A 26357-nucleotide genomic window follows, 5' to 3' on the forward strand; every position below is an offset into this window, starting at 1 on the left:
AAGCAGAAGAGGTTTTGTTAACCCTTTACTCACGGGCATCAGTGGTTCCCACTGCTCTGTGGATAAGAACAAACTCCGTGGCCTAGGAGTTCTGCAACCACCTGGCTTGCCGACGACAGTCCAGCCTCATCTCCTTCCATGTTTCTCCTTGGCAACCACCTCTGCCAAGCCTCACGCCATCCTACTTCTCTCTCAGGGCCTTTGCGCATGCCAGACCCTCTGCTAGGCAGGCCTCTCTTCCCTGCCCTCTTTATCTGGCTGGCCCTCTTCATCCTTTGGACCTCAGCCCAATCCTTGCTTCTGCAGGGGATCCATCCCCATCTCTGGGACTAGGTCGGCACCCTGCCCCAGGCTTGGCACAGCACTGCCTGCTTTTGCTTTATGACATTTACGACGGAAGAGGTGTTACATTTTCTCGCCCTTTTCTCCCAGTAGAATATGAGCTTCTTGAGGGTACGGCTGAAGTTTCCTTAGTTAACCAGTATATAACAGGCACTCTAAGTAAATATGGGCTCACTTGCTTCATTCCTCATTTAATAAGTATTTATCAGGGACCTTCTATGAGTTGGCCTCTTTTCGAGTCTGCAGGATACAGGAGAGTGGGAAACAGGCAAAGCTTCTGCCTCCGGTACTTACTTTTTAGCGGAGGTGACAAAAAACAAACAAATAAGCTCTTGGCAGGCGTTGATCAATGCTACGGAGAAAAATTCAGACTTAAGGAGTAAGGGATGCTGGGGCAGTGCTGGTTTTAAAAGGATGGTCTGAGAGGGAGTCTCTGAGACGGGGGCATCCGACCAAGGACTTAAAGGGAGTTGGGGAGCAAGCTCTGGGGCTATCAGGCCTTAGAATGTTCTGGGAACAGGCAACAGCAAAGACAAAAGCTCTGGGGCAGGACTGCGCATGACTGTGGGAGGGGCCTGGGAGCGCTTTACGCTGAGGTCTCAGCCAATCAGCAGAGTCCTTACTCCGTCCATTCCACAGATGATACCACCCAGGGTTGTGGCAGTGCTGGGAGACACGCGGGAGTCTGGCCTCACACCTAGCTTCCCCGCAGAGTCCAGAACAGGAGGCCAGACCTCCGAAGGCAGGGAGAGACTGAAGCCTCCCCATTCCCGAGGTCCCTCCCAGGTCTCCACCACCCCGGCCTCAAAGGCGCAGGCCCTCAGTCTCCAGGAAGGCCTCTGGCATCCTGCTTGGCAGGGACCGCACAGGCCTTCGGAGCAGGACGTGTCAGGCTCTCCCATGAGGTGGCTAAGGAGTCAGGACAGGACATCCTCTTCTGCCTTTCTTTCCAGGTGTCCGAACTCGTCCGATCTTCTGAAAGCCCCCCAAGCCCGCATTTTCATGATCCCACTGACAGAGGTGAGCCCCGAGGCTCACAGAGGTGAGATGACCTCGCTGAGGACATGCAGGTGAGCTGGCCTCCAAGTGTTCGTGGAAACTCCATGATCTCCGGACCGAACTTCCCTCGGGGCTTGTCCTGGGCCTTCAGAGGCGGAGTGTCACCTTCACTTTCGTGCTCTGGGCCCCTCTCTTCATGCCGCCTTAATCTAGGCCCTGTAGAGGAAAGAAACAGCTAGCGCCTACCCACCTTTCATCCACGCATACAGGTTCTAGGGGATCAGACAGGGACCCTGTGCTCCAGGAGTGGCCAGTCGGATGAGGGAGGCTGACCCGCAGAGAAAATAACTTTCAGAGATCAGAGCGATAGTGCAGGCAAAGGACCGGCGCAGCCGACTCCCCTGAAGTCGGCTTCCCAGGGGAGAAGGCACTGCAGCTAGGCCCTGGAGGGCTACGGTGTGTGTAGCCATGGGCAGTTCCCCAAGAGAACACCCACCTTGGACTGTGCACCTCACTGTCCCACAAAGAGCAAGGAAAGGGAGGGGGGTTCGTCAGAAGCTTCCTTTCAGCCTTCAGGTGGCGCCGTTGAGCCACGGAGCCGCACGCGCCTGGGAAGACTGTCCCGACCTCGGGACCTGGGAGAGGACCCAGGTCTCACCTGGGGGCTGTGCGCGTAGGAGCGGGTCGGGGCGGAGGGAGCGTCGCGACTTTGCACGGCGGGGGCAGCTTAACGGGGTTGCTGGGGGGGTGGGGAGGCAGACGGCGGGGGAGGGGTCTCCCTCAGCACCCACCCCCGCGCCCCGCCCCTGCACCCGGCCCCGCGGGCTCAGAGCTTCAATTCCCAGAGCCTGGGCGCGGGCGAAACAGATAAGCCCTCGGGGGACAGGGAGGGGCTGGAGCCCGATCCCCCGCGGGCCCGACACCCAGCCTGCTACCCGCCTCCCGGTCCCTCCCCGCGCTAACTCTCCCGGCGCCCTCGCCCGCCGCGGGCGGAGCTCGATCGGCGGCGCTCGGAGCTCCCGGGCCCCCGCCCCTGCCCCTCCTTCCCCGGAGCCCCCAGCGGCCGCCGCCGTAAAGCCCCGCGCGGCGCGAGCAGGTACGTGCGCCTTGGTGGCGGCTCTGGGCCGGGTCGGACCGGGTCGGGGAGGGGGCGGGAGCCGGGGAGGATGAGGCAGTGGCGGCCGGGCCCGCGCGCGCCCGGGCTGCGACGCAGCGGAGACACCGGCGGCCGGGCGCCAGTGCTGGGAGGCGGGCGGGCGCCCGGGGAGGACTCGCCCCTGCCCTGGCCCGCGGGCCGCCGGTGCCCGCGTCTCCCGCGCGCGGAGACGGGGAGGGAGGCCCGGCACAGGTACGCACGCGGACCGGGAACGGCGGGGGCCAGCAGGAGGCCGAGGGCCCCAGGCGTGGATGGCCGGCAGGGGAGAGCTAGCCTGACCTCGCGGCCCGGCCGAAGGACACGCGGCGAGGGGACCCGGGCGCACGCCGGTCCCCGAGGAGCCGGGCCTCCCCGGGCCGCCTGGCCGCTCTGCTACTGGCGCCGCCCGGCCCGGTCCGGCCTGGCCCAACCCCGCCGCGTTTGTGGTCAAGGGCAGGAGCAGGGGGTGTGAGCTGCGGGCAGGCGGGCGCGTGGTGCGGCTGGCAGCCGGGGTGCGGGGGTTTTCAGCGTGGAACTTTGGGTATAACAGCGTGGACCTGCGTGTGCGTATGTGAGCGCCCCGAGGCTTTGTGTACAACTCGTGCGTGTGTGTATCGATTGGGTTTTGTGAAGCTTCACCCACGGCCGCTGTGCGTCTGTCTCCCCGCGTGTTAGTGCGTGTGCGGTGAGAGGGTGGGGTGCTGGGCTCCCGGAGGGGCTCGGTGGGTGCCCTCTGGGGGGGGGGTAGTTAACTGTGTGTGCGTAACAAGCTCTACCCCTTCCCTGGGTGTGAGTCCCAGTGTGGTCTGCGGATCTGTGGGTTGCACTGCGTGGCTTCCCAAGTCTCTGGGTGTTGCCTGTAGAAAAGGTCTTTGGGGGTGTGAATGTGGATCCGGGGTGTGTCTTTCGGTTCTGTTGGGCTGCAGATGAAATTGGAGTGATTGGAGCGGTACTGGTACTGTTGGCGGAAGGAGGGGTGTGTGGTGAACAGTGGACACCAGCATCTTTGTCAGTTTCTGCTTGTGTGTGTATGGGGGGGTGGTAATTGGGCATTCCCATGTATGACTGGTGGGGACTGGTTGGGATCTCTGAATCTCTGTGGGAGACATCACAACTCCGGGTGACAGGGAGCCTTTTTTTTTTTTTCTCTGCCCTTTTCCTACCTCTGGCATCCTGAGAAAAAGTTTCGGATTCCTGCTAGCTGAAAGCCCTGCTCCCAGAATGTGGGTGCCCTTAGTTTCCTTGGGATACGGAGGTATTAGCATGGGTGCTGAATATCTGGGTGGAGGGGGGCACATCTGGACACCTAGTGGACAGGAATGGTCACAGCCCCTCCCTGTTTGTGGTGGCACTCAGGAAAATGATTTTGGTGCTAAGACTGGGGGAAAAAAAAAAAAAGGCCAGCCAGCACACCACACCACACCACACCATACCTCTCCTCTCCGTTTACTGGAAAGTGGGGACAGCCTGGGCAGAGCCTGGCTCTGAGTAGATACCCTGCTTCCCTGGGGTGGGGGAGGGATTGTCTTCCCTGGGGCCACTTGCCAAGCCATTCCTGAGGGCTGGCTGTGTTCCAAGCCAGGGGGCTGGGACCTGGACAGGATTCAGACACATCCCTGCCCTCAAGCTGCTCTCTGTGGCCTTAAACAGTGGGACCAAGTAGAGTCTTTGGGTGGGGGCTGGAAGAGCCAGTGAGGGAGGAATGATGCCACGGGTGCAGAGAATGCAGGTCTGCAGGTTTGTAAGAACAGTTCTTAGGGAAACCATGTTCATCTTCTGACCCCCGGGGGCATGCCAGGGGAGCTTGCTCCGGTTTGTAAAGTGGAGGTAGTAATTCCTGCTCGTGGGGCTGGTAAAGGTTACAGGAGAGAGTCTGAGCTGAAGTGCCTACTGTTAGGCGGGCGCTCAGTAAACGTTTATTAAATTGGAACTCAGGCAAGAGGGCCATGGTGCTAGGAATGGGTTGTAAGTGGAAACAGGCTTTGTACTCACATGAAAGGCCCGGTGTGTGCTAAGAGGAGGTGTCTGCTGCAAAGTCCACGTTGGAAGCAAGATCAGAAGGATTGAAAAACGTGCCTTCTTGCACTGAGGTTCCATGAGTTTCATTCATTCATTCGTTCCGTTCATTTGCACTTCATTTGCTCATATTCTCTCTCTCACTCACACACACACACGCATGCACGCACGCATGCACGCACACACACAGAACCACAGGGCACAGGATAGTAGTCAGGTTTGGAAATGCAGAGAAATGTCTTGACTTGTGTGTATGTGTGTATAGACATACCATGGCATGTGAGCTGCTCTGTACCTGGGGGTCTTTGTATGTAGGACACTGGGACTTGGGTCTGTGTGCCTGGGGCCCTGGGCGTGTCCTGCCCCCAGGATGTCGGTGTGTGCAGGGAAGGCTAAGGTGGGGAAGGGGCCTGAGCTGGGAGCTGGGAGCTGGGGCAGCACTGGCCGTCCACTCCAGTGGAGGGCGGCTGTGAGGGAATGAGAGCCTACGTGGGCCAGAGTCTTCCATTTTACGAGAGAAGCCAGGAATCCAAAGTTTAAAATGTAAAATCTTTTGCTTTTTATATATTGGCAACCACTTCAAAAACAAGTGAACAGACCAGAAACAACAAAAAAGCAAAACTTCTGCCAGCCAAATATGGTCCGTTGGCTGAAGCTGGCATTCTCTGACAGGAATGGACATGTGCTGTCTGTGTGTGTGGGTGTGTGTTCGGATCCTTGGGTGGGGTGTCTCCTCTTTGAGCGGACACTGCCCCCTCCTACCCTCCCCCTCAGCTCCCTTCTTTGATCCCCATCCAGGCCCCTGCCAGCTTCTACATCCATAAAGGCATTGGGCTTTGACCTCAGTTATGGCTCTCAAATGGGCTCCTTCCTCTTCACCTTCTCAGCCACCACCCGTGCCGCCCCCGACCACAGAAGATTCCTTCCAGGACTCCTGATCTCTGCCCTTCTCCTGTCCTGTCTTCCACGTAGGAAGGAGCCAGAGAGAGCTTCCTGAAAACTAGGCAGATATCAGCACTCTCTGCCCACACCTCAACTCCCTGGCTCCTTAGTCTGGCCTCCAGAGTCCTTTGAGGGCTGGTGCCAGCTGCCCTCTGAGGCACCCCTCTTTAGAATGCCTTCACCACGCCCCCGAGCTGGGGGATTTCCACTCATCCTCTGAGGTCCAGTTCAAATGTGATCAACTTCTAGAAACTTCCCTGGCTTTCTTCTCTTTGTCCGCATACCATCGTCCTCATCTCTGCCCCTCTCCTCACCCGTAGTCACACTTGTTTCATTAATTGAACTGGCTGGGGCCTTACATTATTTTATGAACTCCCCACATCAACCCTAGGAGGGAGGCATTTCACTTATTCCCATTTAACAGATGAGAACATTGAGTCTGGAGGGGTCACATCACTTGCCCAAGTTGGAATGGTGAAGCTGGGCTTTGAACCTGAGACTCACTGTGTGAATGATAGCTTACTGACCACCTACTGTTCTGAGTCCTTTGAATGGATGATGTCAATTGCTACGCCGGTCCCATTAAGTAGGAAGGAGTAGTGTTACTATCACTTAATAGTCCGGGAAACTGAGGCCAGAGAGGGTAAGTAGATTGTCCAAAGCCATGTGCCAGCCAGTGATGAAGCAGGGTCCTGGCCTGGATTGGATGACTCTGTCATTGTCTGAGTCCCCATCTCCACGTCTATCTGGCAGGCTTTCGCAGGTGGGAACTGTGCCCGGCCATCCTCACATCGCTCCCAGCCGAGCCTGAGGCCCGGCGCCAGCAGGCTCCTGGTAGAGGTTTGTTAAATTTGCCTTTCTCTCTTCTCTTCTAGCTGCCAAGGGCCAAGGGATGAGTGGGGGCCCACCTTCCCAATGGCATCTCCCCCCGGTCTGGAACTGAAGACACTGAGTAATGGCCCCCAGATCCCAAGGAGACCAGCTTCTCTGGGCCCAGCGGCTGCGTCCAGGGAGGGTGTGGAGAACATCTGCTTTTCCTCAGAGGAGCACGAGACCCATTTCCAGAACCCAAGGGACACCAGACTGGGTAGATCCCCCAGTCCCCCAGCGGGGGGCTCCTCACGGCCCCGATCCCAGCGATCCCAGCGAGACGATCTATCCCTGCGTTCTGAAGAGGGGCCGGGCCTGGAGCCTGTGAGCCGCCCAGTGGATTACGGCTTTGTTTCTGCTCTGGTTTTTCTGGTGAGTGGGATCCTCCTGGTGGTGACAGCGTACGCCATCCCCCGTGAGGCCCGCGTCAACCCTGACACAGTGACTGCGCGGGAGATGGAGCGACTAGAGATGTACTATGCCCGCTTGGGCTCCCACCTAGACAAGTGCATCATCGCGGGCCTGGGGCTGCTCACTGTGGGCGGCATGCTTTTGTCAGTGCTGCTGATGGTCTCCCTGTGCAAGGGGGAGCTGTACCGCCGGCCCACCTTCGTCCCTGGCAGGCGCTCCCGGAAGACCTATGGCTCCATTAACCTGCGCATGAGACAGCTCAATGGGGAAGGGGGCCAGGCGCTGGTGGAGAATGAGGTTGTCCAGGTTTCAGAAACCAGCCACACCCTCCAGGGCTCTTAAGTAAGAGCCCACCCTATCTGGCTGCTTTGGCTTCAGGGCTGCAAGGCCCCCTGAGAGCCTGGGGTTGCAGATTTAGCTCCACAGAGGGCCCTGCAGGAGGGGCCTTGGGTGCTGGAGGGGGAGTCCTGGGGCCAGATCCAGGTGGCAGGTGGGAGAGCGCCCCCCCATCTGTTGGCAGCTTGAGGTTTTGCATTATTTGGAGGATGGCTTCTGCTGCTAAAAATACAAAAGTTTGGAAACCACTGCCCATGGAGGATGAGGTTTCTTGGCGTTTCCAAGGATTGAGAGCCATCTGAAAGGCTGCCCCTCCTGTTCCCCATGCCTTGGGGAATTTCGGAATCTCTGTGGTCCTCATCAGCCAAGTGTGGGTTGTTGGGTGACCTTGGAGGGACCCCCTTTTAGCCCTGTCTCTTGGGAGGTGGCTTACCGACGAGAGGAGAAATCAGTACTGAGGTGACCGTCCTCTCTCCAGGTCTCAATCCCCCACCTGTGAAGTGAGAGGGCTGGGCTTAATGATCCCCAGGGCCCCTCCAGTTCTGCCCAAGGAATGGGAGCCCAGTAGATCTCTGCCTCTGGCCACCTCTACAGGAAAGAGGGTGTTCAGCAGCCACTCACCATTCTTTGTGCCATTTTCTGGTCTGGCTCCAGTGACCACCACTGTCACACATGCAGCAGCTCACATGATCCTGCCGGGGAGCCTCTTAAGTCCCCTGGTTAGGCAGGGTTCAAGTCCAAAATTGGCTACAGCCTGATTTGGATCTTGGGATTGAATTACCTACAGTGACCAGATCTTAGCACACGTCTAGCAAGGTCAAGTGCATAGTTTTCACCAACCCCCCCGATAGGAGGGCTTTGTTGTATTTCCGTGGACATGATGTGGGCTTCCAGGATCTCCCCCTTCTTAATATTATGTCTCCATGCCTCACCTTATTCTGGTAGCAGAAAAAAAATTTTTTTTTTTAATGCCAAATTTGTAACCTCCCGATACTCCCCTTTAGCAGTAAAGTGAGTCCCAGTGTATGTAGGAGAAATCAGGTATGTTCTGGTGGCTTAGAAGCTCCCAATGACCACTGTGTGTCCCGTTTTTCCTGTGGCATGTTTACAGGCTCTGTCCAGACTCTTTAAACTACTGACCAGGAAAGAAGTGGGCCATGGTGGGGGGGAGCTCAAGGTGCTTGAGGACTGGAGGAGGGATTGCCCCATATGAACGACCCTAGGGGGCTTCGAGAGTACATGCCTTCTAGGCCCCCCTGGTGCGAAGACTCTGACGCGGTCATTTCTGTGAGTCCCCTGACCCCACACAGATCATACTCCGTCTCTATTGGCCGTGTGAGTCCTGGATCCTGACTGTCTCTTGGGAGTGGGAGAGGCGGGGTGGGAATGGGGTCTGTGGGCTAGAGTAGCCCCGATTAGCTGTAACCTGAGCCTTCACTCTGGTGAGCTGAACATCTGGGCAATGTAACATCACAGCTTCTAGGACAGATCAGATATCTGCTCCTGCTGGCGGGTTTTGCCAGGAGCAGAGGGTTGGGGGAGGCCTGGAGGGGACAAGGGCTCTTCAGTGTGGCCTGCCGGGTTCCCTTCCTGGCGCTGAAGGGCTGTGGTTTGAAAAGAACAAAGCCTCAAGTGGGTAGAAGATGCCCAAGTCAGGGCTTCCCTGTTGTGTCGCTTCCCCCACCCGCACTACAGGGGAGGAGTGCAAGCAACAAAGCGGCAGGAGCCGTTCTAGGTAAACTACAGTTTGAGCTGAACATTCCAAATGATGGGCTGAGGCCTTTCCAGTCCCTACAGTGATGATAATACAAATACTGGTCCAAACCATGTGGATTACCATGGCGGCAGCAGGGGGCGCGGGGGGTGGGGGAGGGCTTGTTTCACTCAAACCTGTTGAGTGGATGCATCTGGGACCATTAGTGCCTACCAGTTTAAAGGCAGTGAATTGTATTTAGAGGCTAAGTGTGTTGGAAGATGGAATCCCGGGAATCTCAGGTTCTCTCCAAGTCAGAGAAGCCTGCTTTGCATCCTAATGCAGAACCTCCTTTAGAAAATGTGTATAATGGATCGAGGCAGTCATTACCTTGTCAGTAAATTAAGAAAACTTGAGAGATGCCAAAAACATTTCCTCAAGACTGCAGCTGAGCTCTCCCAGTCAGTGGGGCAGAAGTAGGTTTAGGAAAGAATCAGAGAAGAGCACAGCACAGGGTGCCGAGAACTTTCTTTTTAGGTTTTCTGGGGGGTAGGTGTGACGTCTCAGGGGACCCTCTGGTCACTGGAACGTGCTTTGCTTGCAGGAACTGCCTCTCCTACCTGACATGCTACTGGGGTCCCCCCCCCCAAACTTGTTTCCCGTGTTAGATATCTGCTTGAGTTGGTAAACCTGGCTTTAATCCAGGCTCTGCCATTTCCTGGCTGTGTGACCTTGGGCAAGCTACTCAACCTCTCTGAGTGTTGTGTTCTTTATCCCACTTTATGAAGTGGGAGATTTATGAGGTCCAGTCACTAAGGTCACTCCTTTCCCTCTTCAGTTTGGGATAACTGTCTTAGGCCTAAAATCTGCCTTTTCTCCTACATCTCCTTCCTACCCAGGAGCACATCTGCTTGGTTCTACATTAGGAATCTGCCCCCTGACCACCCACCAGCCACAATTACCGGCTCCACGCTGCACATCACTATTCTAATTTCGCTCCTGTCCATGCTCTGGGCCCAGTTCATCTTTGCTCTGCAGCCAGACAGATTTAATTGGGTCAGGTCCCTCCTCTGCTCAAAACCCTCCTCTAGCTCCCTATCACTCTGGGCAAAGGCCAAAATTCTCCCGCTGACCAGAGGTGGATGTACTGTTCAGGCCCCTCACTTGCCCCAGGCACCCTGAGTCCAAATTTTATTTGTAATTTTGATCTTTTAAAAGGATGGTCTCTTAAATTGCATATATTCAGGTCCCCCTAGATGTGGGTCCATCCCCCACGGCGGCCCATGAAACCCTACACGATCCAGTCCCTGTGGCTCTCTGACCTTATTTCTCACCCCTTGCCTTCTTGCTTAGCCCAGCCACACTTTCCTTGCTGTTCCTCAGCCCTGCCAGGCACACTCCCACCTCAGGGCCTTTACACATGCTACCAGGGAGGCATTTCCCCTTGATAGGTGCAAGGCCCACTTGCTCACCTCCTCAGGGGCTTTATTCAAATATTACCTTTTTCAATGAGTCCTCTGCTGACTGCTTAATTAAAATAGCACCCTCCCCCCCAACTCAACCTCATTCTCTCTTTTCATTCCCTGCTTTATTTTTCTTTAGAGCACTAATCGCCACTCCGCCAGCTGTGTTTTATGCTTCTTGTTTCTCTAACCCACCAGCTCCCCCACTGGATTGCAAGCAGAATGAGGGCCCAGGGCTAGAACAGTGCCAGATACCTGGTGGATGCTCAGTGTTGAATGAGTGAATGAATGAATGAATGAATGAATGAATGAAACCCATGTTTCCTCCACCTGCTGTGTGGCAGCCAGGCCCTGGGCAGGGCCCCAGAGACCCACAGGCCCTACCTCACTCCCTGGAACTCCCTTTAGGGCAGAATATCCTGTGGCTGGAAGGAGGGACAGTTTGTCCCTGGGACCTGAAGTTGGAGCTTCGGAACCCATTTGCCTTCCTCTCTCGGGCCCTTGGTACTGCTTTATGTGGGATAGGTAGAGGGCTTTCTCCTCTGATGGAACAAGACTGTTCTTCCCCAGCCTTATTGGAGATGGGTTCCAACTAGTCTTGGGGGACATTTACTGGCTACCTAGGAGCCTGTGAGATTCACCAGCCTGATTATCTCTTACTCAAGAAACTTGAATGCCCAGGCCTGGGCCTTTGAAACAGTAATCCGTCTTCACCTCTGCTCACTGACACCAGGCATCCTGAGTCTTCAGGCTGAAAACATCTGCTGTCTGAGATCCCATCGTTATTGCTCCCTTCCTTGAGAATAAGCTTTACCTTCTCTGGGATGCTCTTCAAAATGCCTCCCTAGGTACATGCACACACCCACACGTGTGCAGGACACATACTTGTGCATGCACCTGTGTGTGTGTGCACGCACAGGTACCCCCGACTTTCTCTTATTTCACCTAGCTCAGAAGCCAGGACACATACTCTTCTGAAACAGCTCCAAGCCAAAGCAACCTCTGGATTACTGAGAATGTATTCTTTCTCCAGAAGCCACAGGCCTTGCGGTTCCCAGGCTGCTAACCTCATAGCAACAGTCAAGTTTCCCCTGTCCGGGTAATGCTGGTGTCTCTATCCTTCCTGCTTCCCTGTGGGGCACAGGGGAAGAGATGTCCACAGAATGTTTCCACCAGGCATTTGGGGAGGGGACTGTATGGTCTTGGCTGGGAACCAGAGGAGCCGGGTCCTGCAAGTCACCCTTCCCTGGGGACCTCTGGGCCAATCACCTCCTCTTTGGTCCTCCAGAATGAAATCGGAAACCTTTCCACTCTGCCTTGTCTGGGGACTGAGGAGATAGGGAAACACAAGCAAAGGCATTGCAAAGTTAAGAGCATGTGACCCCATGTCTGGAGAGCTTTGTAGGGGCAGGAGGAGGGAGGGGGAAGGGAGGCATTATGAAGCCATACGAGCTGGAACTCTGTCTTCGAGGGAAATAGGGTGTTGGTGGCACTGATGAAGTCGGGCCTGTTGGTTTCCCTGGGAGAGAGTAGACTCCCCTTGATGTCCCCAGGGAGGTAGATATTGGCTAAGGGAGGGAAAAGCTTGCTGAGACCTTGCCCTGGTTGGAGTGGCCAGGAGCTCCTTGTTAGTGCAGTTATGTTAGATTACTGGTCAGGTATTGAGTATCTTTAGGGATGGAACATAGTAGAGTTGGAGAGGATTTAATCAAGAGGCTCCCCCTGCTTCCAACCCCTATTCTTTAAGATGAGCCAATGTCCCAGTGGCCCTCTGTATATTCTCTTTGGCCTGAATACCCTCTTCCCCAGATCATTCCTCTTCCTGGGTTAGGTCATCCAGGAGCCAATGAGAAGTAGGCCTAGGATATCTGAATTGTGCTGCAGGTGGCGGGATTATTGCCATCTTTCTCCCAGGAGGCCTTGCACTTCTGAGCTTTGTCCCTACTCAAATTTCAGAGGTTTGGGGGCATGGCCCCTCATGGAGTAGGTCCACTGAGATGGCCCAACTCCGGATATGGGAACTGGCTCTGGATTCTGATCACCTGGATGCTTGGTGGATGTCTAATGTCCCCAAGCCTTTGTTTTCTCATCCTATAATGGGCTGCTAATAACAGCACCTTTCCTAGAAGGCATGGGGAGCAGTAAATGAGTAAAGTCAATACAATTAGCTATTCACATTCATTCATTTGCATCTAACCAGCATTCTTCCCTGGGCAAGGCACTGTGGGGACACACTGCCCCTGCCCCTAAGTTAATCACAGACTGCCTGGGGAAACCGGACAGTGCACACCAGGCTGTGTGTGTGCATGCGTGCACACCCAGAGGAAGTATCTGATTAAGTTGGGGTCAGAAAAGGCTTTCCTGGAAGGGATAATGAATAATAGGAATCTTAAATAGGGAGGCAGTGTCTGATATGAAGAGAGTGTCTGATAGTGGGGAACAGGAAGGGTGTACTGGGCAGGGAAACAGCATGAGCAGAGGCTCGGCGGCACACAAAGCCTGGGGTTTACTGGGGAGGGAGGTCTATAGGTTCTGTGCTGGAATGCAGTGAGGCATGCTGAAGGGCAGGCATGTCATCATGGGGTGACCATAGCCCTCTGCTCACAGAGGTGTTATGAGGACTGTGTTTGCACAGGTGCAGGGCAGGGCATGGGGCCTGGTACATGGTGAGAGCTCACTGCTGACCATCATGACTGCCTGCAGATGCATGTGGCAGGAAGACACTTATGATGGCAGATGTACTGTGGGGTGACACTGGCACTGGGGAGGCCAGTCGGTGGGACTGTGGTCTCCAGCTGCAGCCAGAGGACATGACCTGAATCTCCAGGCTCCGTCTTGGGAACCCATTCCTTCTGTGCCTTCAGACTGCCCAGGTTGAGGTGCTGGCTCACCTGGGCCTAGGGGGAAGTTAGTGAGTGGAAGCATCTTCTGACAGGGAAGCTGGCCCCAGGGGAGTAGGGAGGGCAGGGGAAGAAGGTGCTGCCAGCAGACCTCTTCCCAGGGGGTGGGGCACCTGGGCCAATACTGACTTAGCATCAAGGGCATTCAGCAAAGGCCACGTCCCTCCCTCTCCCAACTCTACTTCTCCAGTCTCCCTAACCTCCTCCTCTTTGGCTCCTTTCTTTGTGTCCACATCTTTCACTGAAGCCATTGCTGGGGGCTAAGAGCTCATAGGTGAGTTGTCACTATCTGCTGACTCCCTTTTATCCCCCTGACTCCCCTCCTAAGAGTCCCCACCCTCTCCCATCACAGAGGAAAGCAGAGCCCACATGCCCTTGCCTGCAGGGCTCAGCAGGTGACATTCACGAATGTTGCAGGTGGCCCTGGACAGTGGGGGCAGGATTAAAGGGGTGCTCCCTTCAGTTCTGGCTGGCTGGTGCCCTGTGGTGGATGGGCTTGGGCTTCCCAGAGCTCTGGATCAGTCAAGAGCAACTTGGGCATCTGGACATTGTGGGTAAAAGGAACCTCATAGGGATTATCCCATGGCCTGAGAATTGTAAGGCAAAACTGAGGACACAGGAGTGTCTGATGAGATGCTGCCTGCTGGGCTCAAATATTCACCCCCTGTCCCCTGTCCAGGGCTTACTAAGTCACTCTGAAAGATAGGTACACCCTCATCAAGTGGACTGACCTCTGTCTCTTGTCTGGAGGCTGGAAGTACAAGGCCTGCAGACCACCCGAGTGCGGCCATCCGAGGATCCTTCTTCGTTCATTCTTTTAACAAAGACTTGAGCATCAATTCTTTGCTAGGTTTGGAGATAAAGTACTGAACAGATGAAAAACGTAGAGAGTACTCTGGAGAGGGTTGGAGATATATCTTCTGCAACTCAGGAGGTGTTCGTGAACAAGGAGATGAGGTCTGTCTTTGCCCTGGAGAACTTCGGACGTGAGAGTCCATGGAAATGGCCAGTGCTGGCTTTGAGGGAGAGTGTGTTGGGAAGGAAGGGCAAGCCTGCCTTCCCTCCTGGTGTTCTGAGGTCCAGAAAGGTAGGCAAATGGAGGACCCTGTGACTGGAAGGGACCCAATTGTTGGTGCAAGGAGGGGAGGGGAGGCTCGAGCTGTGGAGGGCACGGTGCCTGTGCAGCTGGCACATGAATTCAAGAAGCAGATGGGCTGTGAGCCTCTGGTGGACTGGACAGAAGCCCCCATCCTCTCTGAGGGTCTAGGACAAAGCTCTCATCAGCCCCCCCTCAAAATTATGCCTGCTGTTTACTAGGGACCCAGCATCAAAAAACCCACCCAAATCACCCTGTATGAACTAGAGCAAGAGCATCTCCCCCCACCCCCACATCATGCCAGGGAAGAGATACTTTGCTTTTGTTTTCCTTCTCCTCACCCTACCACAGAGGAAAAGCTACGGTCTAAAAGGTCAGGGGAGACCTCTTGCAACTCCAGTTTTAACAGGACGAGACCGAGTCTGTGAGTCAAAAGAGATCAGTTTGTTATTGCCTGAGCTGTAGATGTGGAGATGAGAAAGGGGGCACTGGCAGAGGTCAGCTGGATGAAAGAAAACTTTGTTTCATTTCATTGAACTGGCTATGCATTACACGACGTCAGTTATCCCATTCTTAAGTGAAATACCATGTTCTCTTTCTGCCAGGCCCTCTTCTAAGCATTTGCCTCTAACAGCTCATTTAAACTTCACAACCATCTTGCAGAGTAGGCGCTGTCATTCCTTCCATTGTGCAGATGAAGAAGCTGAGGTTAAGTGACTTGCCCAGGGTCGCACAGGGTGGTACCCTTCAGAGTCAAGACTCAAATTTAATAATATGCTATCATGCCTCTTACTACATTTAATAACATGCAGGCAAGGGCATGTTGGTAGGTGGATCTGGGCTGTGGGCTGCCACCTTGAGGCCTGTAATTTCAATGTGTTGGGAGCTCTGTGGGGGAGAGGATGAGGGAGTACTGGAGTACTGGCATGCACGGGAGTACTAAATTGGGCCAGGCCCGTGGCCCACTTGGAATCGTGGATTCTCACAGATGGGCAGGATCTTAGAGACAGTCAGGTTGACCTTTAATTCCATTTTACCTATGGGGAAAGACATAGAGGGGCAGAACTTGTCCAGGATCACCATGGCTCAGGCCCTATACCTGTCCCTCTCTTCATAGGCTTCTTATTGAATTTATGTCCTGGGAACCAAGAAGGCTACAGGATGAAACTGCGATCCCATGATTTTAGTCTGAAGGAAGGGAGGGCAGGACTGTCTAGAAGGGAGAACACCTAGCTCCAGGTCCCTTTCTCCTAGGGATGTCTGCCTGCCTGCCCCAGGAGTCTGCCATCCCAGGTTGGAGAGCCGCTGCCAGTCTGGCTTACCCTGGCCCAAAGGCAGCTGTGCAGGATGGTGCTGACCAGGGTGCTGAAGCTGGATAGGCCCCTTCCTCAAACACTCAGTCTAGCTGAGGGGAGAGGGAGGTTGAAGGCAAGAGACTTATTCTTTTTCCCTCAAGGATAAAAATTACTGCTTTGGGCAGTTTAGTGGAGCTACAGTTTCTGTAGGTCTGAGGCTGTGGGAAGGGCACTCAACTGCTCTGGACATGCTTTTTCATCCGTTCAATGGGGAGAGCAGCTCCTATCCTACTAAACTTAGAAGGCAGAGGTGATCATCTCTTGGGGACAGGTGACAGAGCCCTGCACAAACCCCAAGCCTATCTCTGGGGCCTGGTGACGGCTCTCAGGAGCTCACCCTCACAGAGGGGCTTCATAGGCCAGTTTCTTCTTCTGAAATGGGGGTTGTGCTGGGTAACTTCAGATGCTTCCAGTCTGGGTGCTCTGGGTGCTGTGACTGTAGGTGGAAGTGGTCAGGAGCATGATACACATCGCAGACCTGGGAGTCTTAGCCCATCCTGGGGCTTATGTTGCATTGTTCCCTTTTCACACAAGTCCCTGACAATTTTCCAGCTTCAGGAGTGAGTTTTGCACAGGGATCCATGCTCCTCCCCTGGAGAGGGTGGGGGGCTCTGAGTATAGCAGTTCTTCGAAAAGAGCACTGGCTTTAGAACCAGGCTGACCCAGGTTCCCATCTTGGTTCCACCATCCCTAGTGGGGAAGCCGAGCACATCAGCCACTGCTGTTAACAGTTTTCACCCTGCAGGGCTAGAGTCCTACATGAGGCTAGGAAAAACCAAGTACCCCGTGGGCACCAGATAAATATTGTTTCTTGCATTGGAGGGCAGCCTTATCCTAAGCCCTCAGCCTGATCCATCCATATGGCCTCAGTAATAACTACTGGTCCCCACTGAGCTCCAGGTATCTGTTTATAAGACACAAAGTTTGGTAGGACCCTGCAACAATCCTGAAGATAGAAATACAGCTGACTTTGCATAAAGCCATGTACCAGCGAAGGGAAGTCTGTGAGTCATACCCACGCTTGCCTGATTTCTCAGACTCCTGCTTGGCTTTGAGCATGGTGAGCCTATTAGACCTTTTCAAACCCTCTTTTTCTCATCTAGAGAGTGAGGACACTACCTCATTATGGTTGTTATGTTCTGAAGATATAGTGTATGCTATTTTAAAAGGGTACATGCATATTTAGATGCATACATGAAACACATATGAGTGACCCATAGAGGCAAGGGAATGGAGTGGGTACAGGGAGCAAAACTTGAAAAACAAAATGAGGGAGTTCTTGTGTGCATGAGTCATTGTGTGTCATGAACCAAGAAGACTGGCTGAATTCTTTGCACCTGACAGCCAGGTGAAAGGAAGCAATACAGGTATTACACCAGTGCATCTCAAACTTTGCATGTGCATGTGCATCACCTAGTGAACTTGATTCTCATTTATTATGTCTGGGGTGGACCCTGGAATTCTGCATTTCTACCAAGTTCCCAGGTGAAGCTGCTGGGTGCAGCCAGTTTGAGCAGCAAGGATATAGAGGGTCTTCCCTTTCCTTCTTGGGAATTCTTAAACTTGTCTGATCATACACATCTGAGGAACTCATAAAACAAAACAAAACAAAAAACAGATTTAAAAGCCTGACTGAAGAGATCTGGATCCATGTGTTGGTTGGGGCAGGATGTACTGTGTACTTGGAGCAAGCACCACAGGAGACTGTTAAGTTCCTGTTCAGCCATGGTACTCCTCTCTACCCTGGCCCCTGGTACAGCTGGACCCAGGACACAGAGTAGACAGAAGCAAAAAGAAACATGTCCAGCTCTAGAAGTGGGACGGAAACAAGGCAAAGGAACAGAAGATGGGGATGTGGGGGCTGCCAGAGGTAGGACAAGTGATCTATGGCATGTCACCGTTAACATAAAGATCTGGAATCAAACATTTCTTTTCCTTGTAAGCCACTGGGTAAACACAGAAAGTTCAAACCATGCAAAAGTAGTGCCGTGAACTACACTAGACCTGGAAAGGTCATGAGAATTTCCCTATAGCTCATCCTGACCAGAACCTTCCCAAATCAAACCCAACCCCTCTGTGGCATTCCAGCCACAGTACACCAAGGTGGCTACTACCAAAGCCATGCCCTGCTCCCTAGGGGTGACTGATTCTGGTCCCCATCTTGCTCAGCCTAGGTCAAATTCTTTTTTTAAAAAACAAACAGAAGACAAAACCACAATGAGATACCACTTCGCACCTACTAGGATGATTCTATGCAAGAACAACAAGTACTGGAGAGGATGTTGAAAAACTAGAACCTTCCTACCCTGATGGTGGGCATGTAAAATGGTGCAGCCAGTTTGGAAAAGTCTAATATTTCTTCAAAAAGTTAAACTGAATTGCCACACAATCGAGCAATTCCACTCCTAGGTATGTACCCAAGAGAAATGAAAATGTAGGTCTACACAAAGATCTGTACACAAATGTCCACAGCAGCATTGTTCACAAAGATGAAAAGTGGAAACAAACCAACAATTGTCCCTTAACTGCTGTGGCTAAAGAAAATGTGGTATATATTCCCACAATGGAATATTATTTAGCCATCAAAAGGAATGCAGTGCGGACAACCTGCTACAGCATGGGTATGAATCTTGAAAATGCGAAGTGGAAGAAGCCAGGCACAAAACGCCACACATTGTGTGATTCTACTGAGAACTGTCCAGAACAGGCAAATCCTTAGAGAGAAAACAGACTATTGGCTGCCCGGGGCTGGAAAGCGGAGCTGTGGGGATGACCCTTAATAGGTACCAGGGGGTTTCTTTTTGAGGTGGTGAAATGTTTGGGAATTGATGTGGTGATAAATGCACAACATTGTGAATACACTAAAAACCACTGAATCGCACACTTTAAAAAGGTAAACTTTATGGGTATGTGAAGTGTATCTCAATAAAGTTGTTATATATAAAAAAAGGAACAGGTTATTAAGTGCTGATTTTATTGTTAAGGCTCCCACCTTTCAAATTCCACAAGACATACCCGCAACCACTCCTGTTGGCTGCCTGGCGATTGCTGGCAGTTGGGAGGAGTGAAGTGGCCCAGACCACGAGCACAGACAGCATGACCTGAAAGTTCCTGAAGGCCCCGTTCACTACCCCCGGCACAACTAAGACATTGTCTGTGTTCCTCAGTGTCCTTGATACAAGGAGATCCATGCAAAAAATGGATGGCTGATTCTGCAGATGACAGTCACTGAAGTTTCTGTTTTCAGAAAAGAGAATTATGTATAAGACCATCCTTTTGACCTTTGCTACTAGAAAACCTAAGTGGCAAATTCATTGTTCCAATCTTCTTTTCCTCGAATCATGGTTCTAAAGTGATCTACTTTCCCTGCTTGTCTGATGGTTTCTAGTGTGATGTTTCTTTAGATGCTTCCTTTCATGATAAAGGATGCCTGTGTGACCAAAGTGCCCCACGTCCTTTCCACAACAGGAAAAATCCAGTTCCAAAACAAAAACGTTCCACCCATGTGCAGGCCCGAGGAAGACTATGACTGATGGCTGCATCTGTAGCTCTGCCAAACCTCTGCATCTCTCTCCAGAGTAGAAACGTTCTAAAGCTGCCGAGGTGGTCTTTTAATAACTCGGTGCTTGAGATGGGGTCTGCCAGAAATGCTCACACTAGCCTCCCCACAGGCCCCAGCTCAGTTTATCCCTGACCCACACTCGGACAGGCATTCCCCAGCTACAGCATATTAGCAGACACCTCAGGAAGTCTCTGGTAGCCTACCCTCTGCCCATAGATAAACAGTATGCCCTAATATCAGGGAAAGAACCCAAGGAGCTGAGAAGTAAAAGGACCCACCCATGGATGAAATGCTAGTTGTGGAGGGAAAGTGACTAATGCCTTGATCTCTTGCCTATGAGCCTGGTGCTCCATGGTGTTCTTTCCACTCCAGCACAGGGGTTCATCACTGACCACGTCTGTCAGGTCTCGGGCTGAAAAGGATCCGGAGAACACCAGAGGTCAGGCGGGCCTGGACAAAGGACACCGGCTTCCAGAGGCTGGGCTCCCTGCTCTTGCCAGAGTTCAATACCATACTCAGACAGAGCCCATGCTCCTTGGCTCTTCTTGGCCGGGCCCCGAGGGGCACAGAATTACTCTGTAGGTAAGTACCACACAGAGCCTCGAAATTTCATTCTAGAGGTGGCCCCATTCCTAGAGGTGGCCACACACAGAAGCAGACACCAGAATGTTTTAGAGTACGAAGGGTCCCCTCACATTTCATAGACAACAAGAAGGCCCCGCAAGGGGAAAGCCCTTAGGGTCAACTCAGTAAGTTAGCGGCAGAAATGAGATCAGCCTTCAGGTCTGTTTATTCTGCTTCAAGGCTTCCACTGTCTTAGGTACAGATGGACTGAGGACGCACACAGGCGGAACTAGGTCCCTTCTCGGAATGACGCAGGCTTTTTGCAATATGCCTGCCCTTGTGAAAGTCATCCTTGTGGCCCTACGGGGTTTTCAATCCCTCATTTTCGGCCTTGCAGCCACACTGGGACCCACCTGAGTGATGTCAGGAACCAGAAAGCAATTTATGAAGGGATGGGGCCTAAGAAACAAGAACAGGCCCTGGGTAGGAGAAGAGTCATTTAGCCCCACAAAGATTTAAACTCTAAAGTCTCAGAAATGGAAAGAGCTGGGCAGTAAAGAACAGTGGGAGACTGGCAACATGATTTTTGTATTGACATTTGGTTCTTATAATAACATCCAAAATGTGTTCTGTTCTTATAGCGCTACAGCTGGGACTGCATCGGGCTGAGGGCAGATGTTGCCGGAGTCTCTCTTGAGAAGTGTGGGGGAGCTGGTAGGGAGAGAGACGCACACATTGGTTTCTCTTTGGGACCTATATGCAGCTTGGTGGAGAGCTGCAGCAGGTGCCTTGGTTCTGACAGGGGGTGGGGAGGCAATCCCAGCCGGCCCGCAAACACATGGGCAGAGTCCCTCGCCCCCAGCCCTCAAGAACACAATTGCTGATGGGGCGGCGGTGGCAGCTCCAGGACAGTGGAGGGAAGGCTGGGATGTTACATTCTTGAGGCCTTCACAGGTACATGTCATCGAAGCCCGGCGGGGGGAGATGGTCTGGGTTGGGTCTGGAATGGAAAGAGGGGCTGGTGAGTTGGGAGTGATAGAGGGGCTGGGGCACACGGGCAGATGGGCCCTAAAAGCAGAGGGAGCCTGTCCTCCAGAACGAAGTGCTCTGTGGGCCGGAAGAGCATGTGCTCTACAGTCATGGCTTGAATCCTGACTCTCCCACCTGGGAGAAGTTAATTCATTTTTCAGGGCCTTGATTTCTACAGGATGTGAATGGAGTGTTGCTATCAGGATCCAGCGAGTTCCCGACACAGACTAAACTTCAGGAAGCGTGAGGAGCTCTTCCTCCTGAGTGCTCTCTGAAGGGGGCTGGAGGCAGGGAGGCACTGAGGGATGGGGAGCTCCAGGGAAGCATCAGGCAGGGGCCTGGATGAGGCCCCACTCCCTTGGATGGAAGGGGGATGGAGCCAGGGGCACCTCTGCGCCTGCAAAGCTGCACCTCATTCCTGCAAAGCTGAGCGGAGCTGCCATCAGGCCCTGCTTCGCAGCAGGCCCGAGTACCTACCCAGATGGACTGGTCCCAATGGGTCCAAAGGGGTCAAAGCGTGCTCCTGGGGGCACAGCGCCTGGAGGAAGACGGTTTGGGAGGCCCGAGGATGGGTCAATGAGTGCTCTTGGGAAGCCAGTTCTCAGGGGATCCACAATCATGCCACCTCTCCGACACCTGAGGCAAGAAGAAAAGACAGGTGAGCAGGTGTGGCAAGAAGCTGCTGAAGAAGAGGCGAAGGAGGTGAGAGTGGACGAAGAATGCCCCGATAGCTCCTCTGGACAGCTCAAGCAGACAGAGGTGGCTGGTTACCTGAGTGCCAGCAGGAAGCGGGCAAGAACAAGAGCACACCAAGAGCACACTTTTCCTGGAGCATGCGGCCTGTCCTTTGAGATCTCCAGGCTCCCTGAACCCACAAAACAGAGATTGCTGCCACATCTTACATCTAAGGGGGACAATTTGAACAAGAACAGGTGCCAAAACTTGCCAAGGTCAATGCAGAACCATCTCAAGGCTCTGCAGGGCACTACTTTAGGTCTACAGACTAGTAGTAGCAGTGAGACGATTCATGACGCTGGCTTTCCTGTGGTTTCCTTAGAGGGCCTCGGGGTGATCTATGACTCCACCACTAGGGCCAGTGGGGCCAGCGGGTGACAGAAGAGCTTGCCTGCCCAGCTTGCTCGGCCCTGCCCGGCAGCAGAGATCTCCACAAAGCTCCAGGCACGGCAGAGCCGAAACAGGAGCAGGGACTTCACAGCAGCTCAGCAACAGTGGCCTCCTTCACCCCAAAGGAAGACTGACACAAAGCTCTAAGATTAGAAGATAAGCCGGGGCTGAAAAGTCACAAAAGAAGTAGGGTGTGTTGCTGCCCCCTCCCCAGCAGCACTCACCCGAAGGGGTCCAGATCCTCTCCCCCGACAGCAAACGGGCCCAGGGGATCACACCTGAAACAAACAAGGGGCAATTACCACAAGTCCCAAAGCAGTCAGGTGCCTGGGTTCCCAGGGGCTTAAAGCCAACGCCTGTGGGGTCACAACGACACTCCCAGGTATGAGGACAGGGGACACCCCTACCTGAGACCATTAAACAAGGGACACTTCAAAGTGGTCTTCCACACAGACTAACGCTGATAATGAACACAAAGCGAGGAGGATCCACTTATAAATATATTAAATAAATAAAAATATTAACCGTGGTATCCTCCAGATAAATTTTGTTTACACTTTTCTCAAGTTCCTAAACTTTATGTAAAGAACCAAGAACTTTTAGCTCAGAATATACTCGAACACTAAAACCAGAGCTCCAAGACTAAGATTTGAGAGCTTTCAGGATGGAGTGAGATGGGTGACCACAAAGCCAGAACAGGGCTCCGCAGCCTTTTTCCTTGATGGCCTCTGTGTGACACTTCAATCCCACAGACCCCGTGTGTCTGCTTATGCATTGCAGTCCATGGAGGGCCAAAAACCACTGCCCCCCGAAGAGTTTTTCACCCCCATATCAAAAGCCCATTTTTGCTCTCACTGGGAATGCACAGGCTAGGATCATTAAGCGAGGGCGTGCTTTCTGGAGGCAATTCTATACTGGCTAACATATAAATCATAATAAGCATCTTTCAAAAGTCTTAGGTATCTTCACACTTTTTGACACAACAGTTTCATATCTAAGTCTCCATCTCAAAGAACACATCATTCAAATTAAAGTATCACCACAGACTTTAATCAAGGGAACTGGAATTGGCCTAAATAGGGACCAGTTAGGCACGTTAGTTTATCGCTGAATGCAATTATGGGGACAATGTTCTTAGTTTTAAACTGATATGAAAAAAATATTTATGCTCTAGTGTTAACTGCGTGGGGGAAACGGACAGTCTAGGAGTAGCCTAGGAAATCAACCATGAGAAATGTGTGTGTGGGTGTGTATGTATAAATAAAACTAGAAAGAAGCACATAGAAAATATAAACAGCGATACTTACTCCTGGAATGATTATCTTTACTCTTTCCTGTTTTTTTCTATAAAGGATATGGATATAATAAAACAAAAAAGATTTAGAATTTGCAGAATTGTGCTTTGGAGTCTGATGGAGTCCTAGAGAGTGATATGAGCCAGGCAGTTCTGAGGTTGGTGGGGGGTAGGGGTGTTTCTGCCAGACCTTTGGAGCTAAACAGCAGCTAATATATGCTTACAGGTAAGGGACCATTATTAAAGAACTGGGGGAAAAAATCCAAAAGGAGGTGTTTCTTCAGTTGGTTTTGCCTAATACGCTGGAAGGGATACTGTGATTTAGGTAGACATGGCTAGGTTTCCAAGGGAAGTAATTCTTCCTGACCTAGATGACTGTTCCCAAGTCATGGTTCATGGAGCTGATGGTGGAAGTTTCTGGTGACCTCTGTTACCTGCCACCCTGGATACACCAGGTGTGCTGGAGAGCTGTGAGCATCTTACCTACTATTCCCATGCCCTGCCCTGCTACAGAACAGCAAACAGAAGGAGCCTCTAATGACCACAAAAATGCCTGGGAGAACACAGCCATATTGTTCTCATACTTCAGACTTCTCTCTTTCTGTCTCCTGGGCCACAGAGCGTGGGGCAGGGAGAACAATGGAGGCTGGAAAGGCAGCTGCTGGGCCCAATCTGATCACTGGGTACTTGAAATTGTCACAACACTCATGCCTCACTTCAGGTCAGGTTTTGCTAAGGAACAAGGTTTGGCACCAGTCTCATGGGAAAAAAAACCAAAAAACAAAACACAACTTTGGTTTTCAGAGCTCTTTTGATATCAGAATTGTACATAAAAGATTGTAGGCCCACAGAAGTAAAAATTCTCCTTCTCATCCCTGTTCCCCAGGCTCCTAGGTCTTCTACAGATGACTAAGGTATCAGTTTCTTGTATGTTCTTCCAAAGACACGCTGCATACAGAGTGAGCAAATATGTATCTCTCCTACTTTTTTAACAAATGGATGTACTGAGCTCCTTACATACATTATCTTATTTCGTCTTTGCATCAGGCCTCTGAGTACACATATTTTTATTCTTATTTTACAGATGAGGAAACAGGCTCAGAGAAGCAAGGCTTCTTATACAAGGCCACAAAGGTAGTAAGGGCCAACACGATATTCATGCCAGGTCTGCCTAACTTCAAAACCCATGCTTTTTAAACTAATGTGTTGAGACCATTTACATTTAATGTGATTTTATGTGAGATGTTTAGATTTATATCTACCATATATTGTTTTCCAATCTTCTGTTTTCCTCTCTTTTTATTCAATTTGAGTGTTTCTGACTAGATCTCTTTGTAGACTTTTTTCCCAAATAGTTGCTCCAAGGATTGAATACACATACTTAACTTCTTCAGCCTACTTAGAAATAGTATTTTACCATTTCAAGTAGAAGGCTGAGACCATACCAGCATATATAGGTCCATTTATCCTCCTCCCTTTATGCTACAGTTGATCCATATTACACAACATACATTGAGATGCCACGATTTTTGCTTTCAACTTTAACACATTTTGGAGAATTGAAGAGGAGAGCAGTCAATTACATTTACCCAGACATTTACCATTTTTGGTAAATTGCTTTTCCTTCATTCCTGATGTTCCACGTCTCCATCTGGTATCATTTCCCTTCTATCTGAAGAACTTCCTTTGGCAATTCCTTTTGCGAAGAGTTGTTGACTATGAATTCTCTTAGTTTCCTTTCACTGAGAATATTTTAATATCCTTCAGAAATAAAGCAAAATATTTGCTGGATACAGAATTCTGGGTTAACAATTCTTTTTTCTCCACACTTTAAGAACATTGATCTACTTCTTCCTGGTGTCCATGATTTCTGATGAGAAATTGATATTCAAGTCCTTGTTCTTCTATAAGCAAGTCATTGTTTTTCCTTAGATACTTTCATTTTTTCTTGGTTTTTAGTTTTCAGGAGTTTGATTACATTTCCATGCATGGAATTCCTTGGGTTTATCCTATTTAGGGTTTGCAGAGTTTTTTGAATTTGTGGGCTTATGTCTTTTGCCAAATCTGGGAAGTGTTCAGGCTTCATTTTCTTCAAGTAATTTTTCTCTACTGTACTCTTTCTCTTTTTCTTAGACTCAAATCACCCCAATGTTAGACCTTTCATAATTCACTCACAAATCCCTGAAACCTCATTTTTAAATCTTTTTTTTTCCCCCCTCTGTGTTCAGACGGGATAATTTCTAGTGCTCTGTTTTCAAGTTCACTCTTTCTTCTATTATTTAACCATTCATTCAGTGAGGTTATTTTGATTATTTTATTTTTCAATTCTAAAACTTCCATTTGGTTCTTCATCGTATCTTATTTCTTCGCTGAGACCAATTATTCGAGACTGTTTGCCCTCACTTGGAACATTTTTATAATAGCTGCTTTGTATCTTTGCCAAATAATCCCAACATCTGTGTCATTTCAGAGCTGGCATCTGTTGTCTTTTTGGGAGTTGAAGTTTTCTTGGTTCTCTGTATGCCCAATAATTCAGGATTGTATCCTGCATAGTCTGAACATTTGTTATGAGGCTCTGGAGGCATCCTGCTATTTTTATTTTAGCAGGCAACCAACATAGCTGGGTTCAGGATCCAAATTCTCATTTTAATGTCAGTTGTTTTCAGAGCCTTTTGCTGTGCCCTTTAGTTCTATAACACGTATGTGCTAACACTGTCTGAACCACCTTGGCAGTTCTACTCGAACTTTAATGTGCAGATGAATCAGTGTGGGATCTTGCTAAAGTGCAGGTTTTAATGCAGAAGACCTAGAATGGGACTTGAGATTCTGCATTTTTCACAAGTTCTCAAGTGACCCGATTTTGTTACTCTGGGGAACACAAATGTCTAGGCCCATCAGGGTACAAGTTCAGCTAGGAAATTTTGGTGTGTTATATGTATTCTGTTCTGCTAAGTGTGGAAACCTAGGACTGGGGACATGGGGATGCTGAGAAGTGTAGACAAAAGTGCATATACATGCTCATGTGGAGCACAGTTAGAGCACTCTAAGCAAATGGGACACTAACCCTTTCCTTTTCCCCACCCTGAGGAAATCCTGTGAGTTTAAGGGTGAACTGGGAACTGATACTGCATTTAGGCTAGGTGAACAAAGATTTAAAAAAAAAATGCACAAATTATACTAACAAACTGTTAGAAAAATGTTACCATAATCTAACGCAATGATTCT

General features: G+C 51.3%; 2 protein-coding genes across 8 annotated transcripts in view; one reads left to right on the forward strand and one right to left on the reverse strand.

Moving 5' to 3' along the window:
* Window positions 1-589: 589 nt before the first annotated feature.
* TMEM74B (transmembrane protein 74B) lies at window positions 590-20161 on the forward strand. 4 transcript variants are annotated; one of them, XM_059406698.1, is made up of 3 exons: window positions 590-1412; window positions 6310-6676; window positions 19493-20161. In XM_059406698.1, exons 1-3 carry the CDS (start codon window positions 901-903, stop codon window positions 19700-19702), a joined length of 1089 nt encoding a protein of 362 aa, XP_059262681.1. In that variant the 5' UTR covers window positions 590-900; the 3' UTR covers window positions 19703-20161. The 4 variants fall into 4 exon arrangements, with proteins under 4 accessions (XP_059262681.1, XP_059262679.1, XP_059262683.1 ...); XM_059406696.1 differs by lacking the exon at window positions 19493-20161 and having other exon boundaries at window positions 591-1412; window positions 6310-8391; XM_059406700.1 differs by lacking the exons at window positions 590-1412; window positions 19493-20161 and adding an exon at window positions 2009-2437 and having other exon boundaries at window positions 6310-8391.
* The window catches only part of PSMF1 (proteasome inhibitor subunit 1), a 45559-nt gene continuing 37639 nt past the window's right edge, over window positions 18438-26357 (reverse strand). Inside the window, exons 5-8 of one of the 4 annotated variants that reach the window (XR_009405448.1) lie at window positions 22063-22116; window positions 21191-21349; window positions 19454-19532; window positions 18438-18795 (exon numbers count right to left, since the gene is read on the reverse strand). Coding sequence is in view for 2 of the 4 variants with exons in the window: in XM_059406701.1 (XP_059262684.1) it covers window positions 20633-20684; window positions 21191-21349; window positions 22063-22116 (265 nt within the window). In the remaining 2 variants the exon portion in view is untranslated. Of the gene's footprint in view, window positions 19533-20253; window positions 20685-21190; window positions 21350-22062; window positions 22117-26357 lie in introns of those variants that run through there. The other 3 variants (XR_009405447.1, XM_059406702.1, XM_059406701.1) reach the window with 3 other exon arrangements.

Source organism: Mustela nigripes, chromosome 7 (assembly GCF_022355385.1).
Source record: "Mustela nigripes isolate SB6536 chromosome 7, MUSNIG.SB6536, whole genome shotgun sequence".
Lineage (NCBI taxonomy): Eukaryota > Metazoa > Chordata > Mammalia > Carnivora > Mustelidae > Mustela > Mustela nigripes.

Bases quoted from the DNA above. Each gene is read 5' to 3' on its own strand.
- TMEM74B (XM_059406696.1), top strand. From the start codon at position 901: ATGACTGTGGGAGGGGCCTGGGAGCGCTTTACGCTGAGGTCTCAGCCA. The intron at 1,413-6,309 runs GTGAGCTGGCCT...CTTCTCTTCTAG, and splicing joins ACCTCGCTGAGGACATGCAG to CTGCCAAGGGCCAAGGGATG.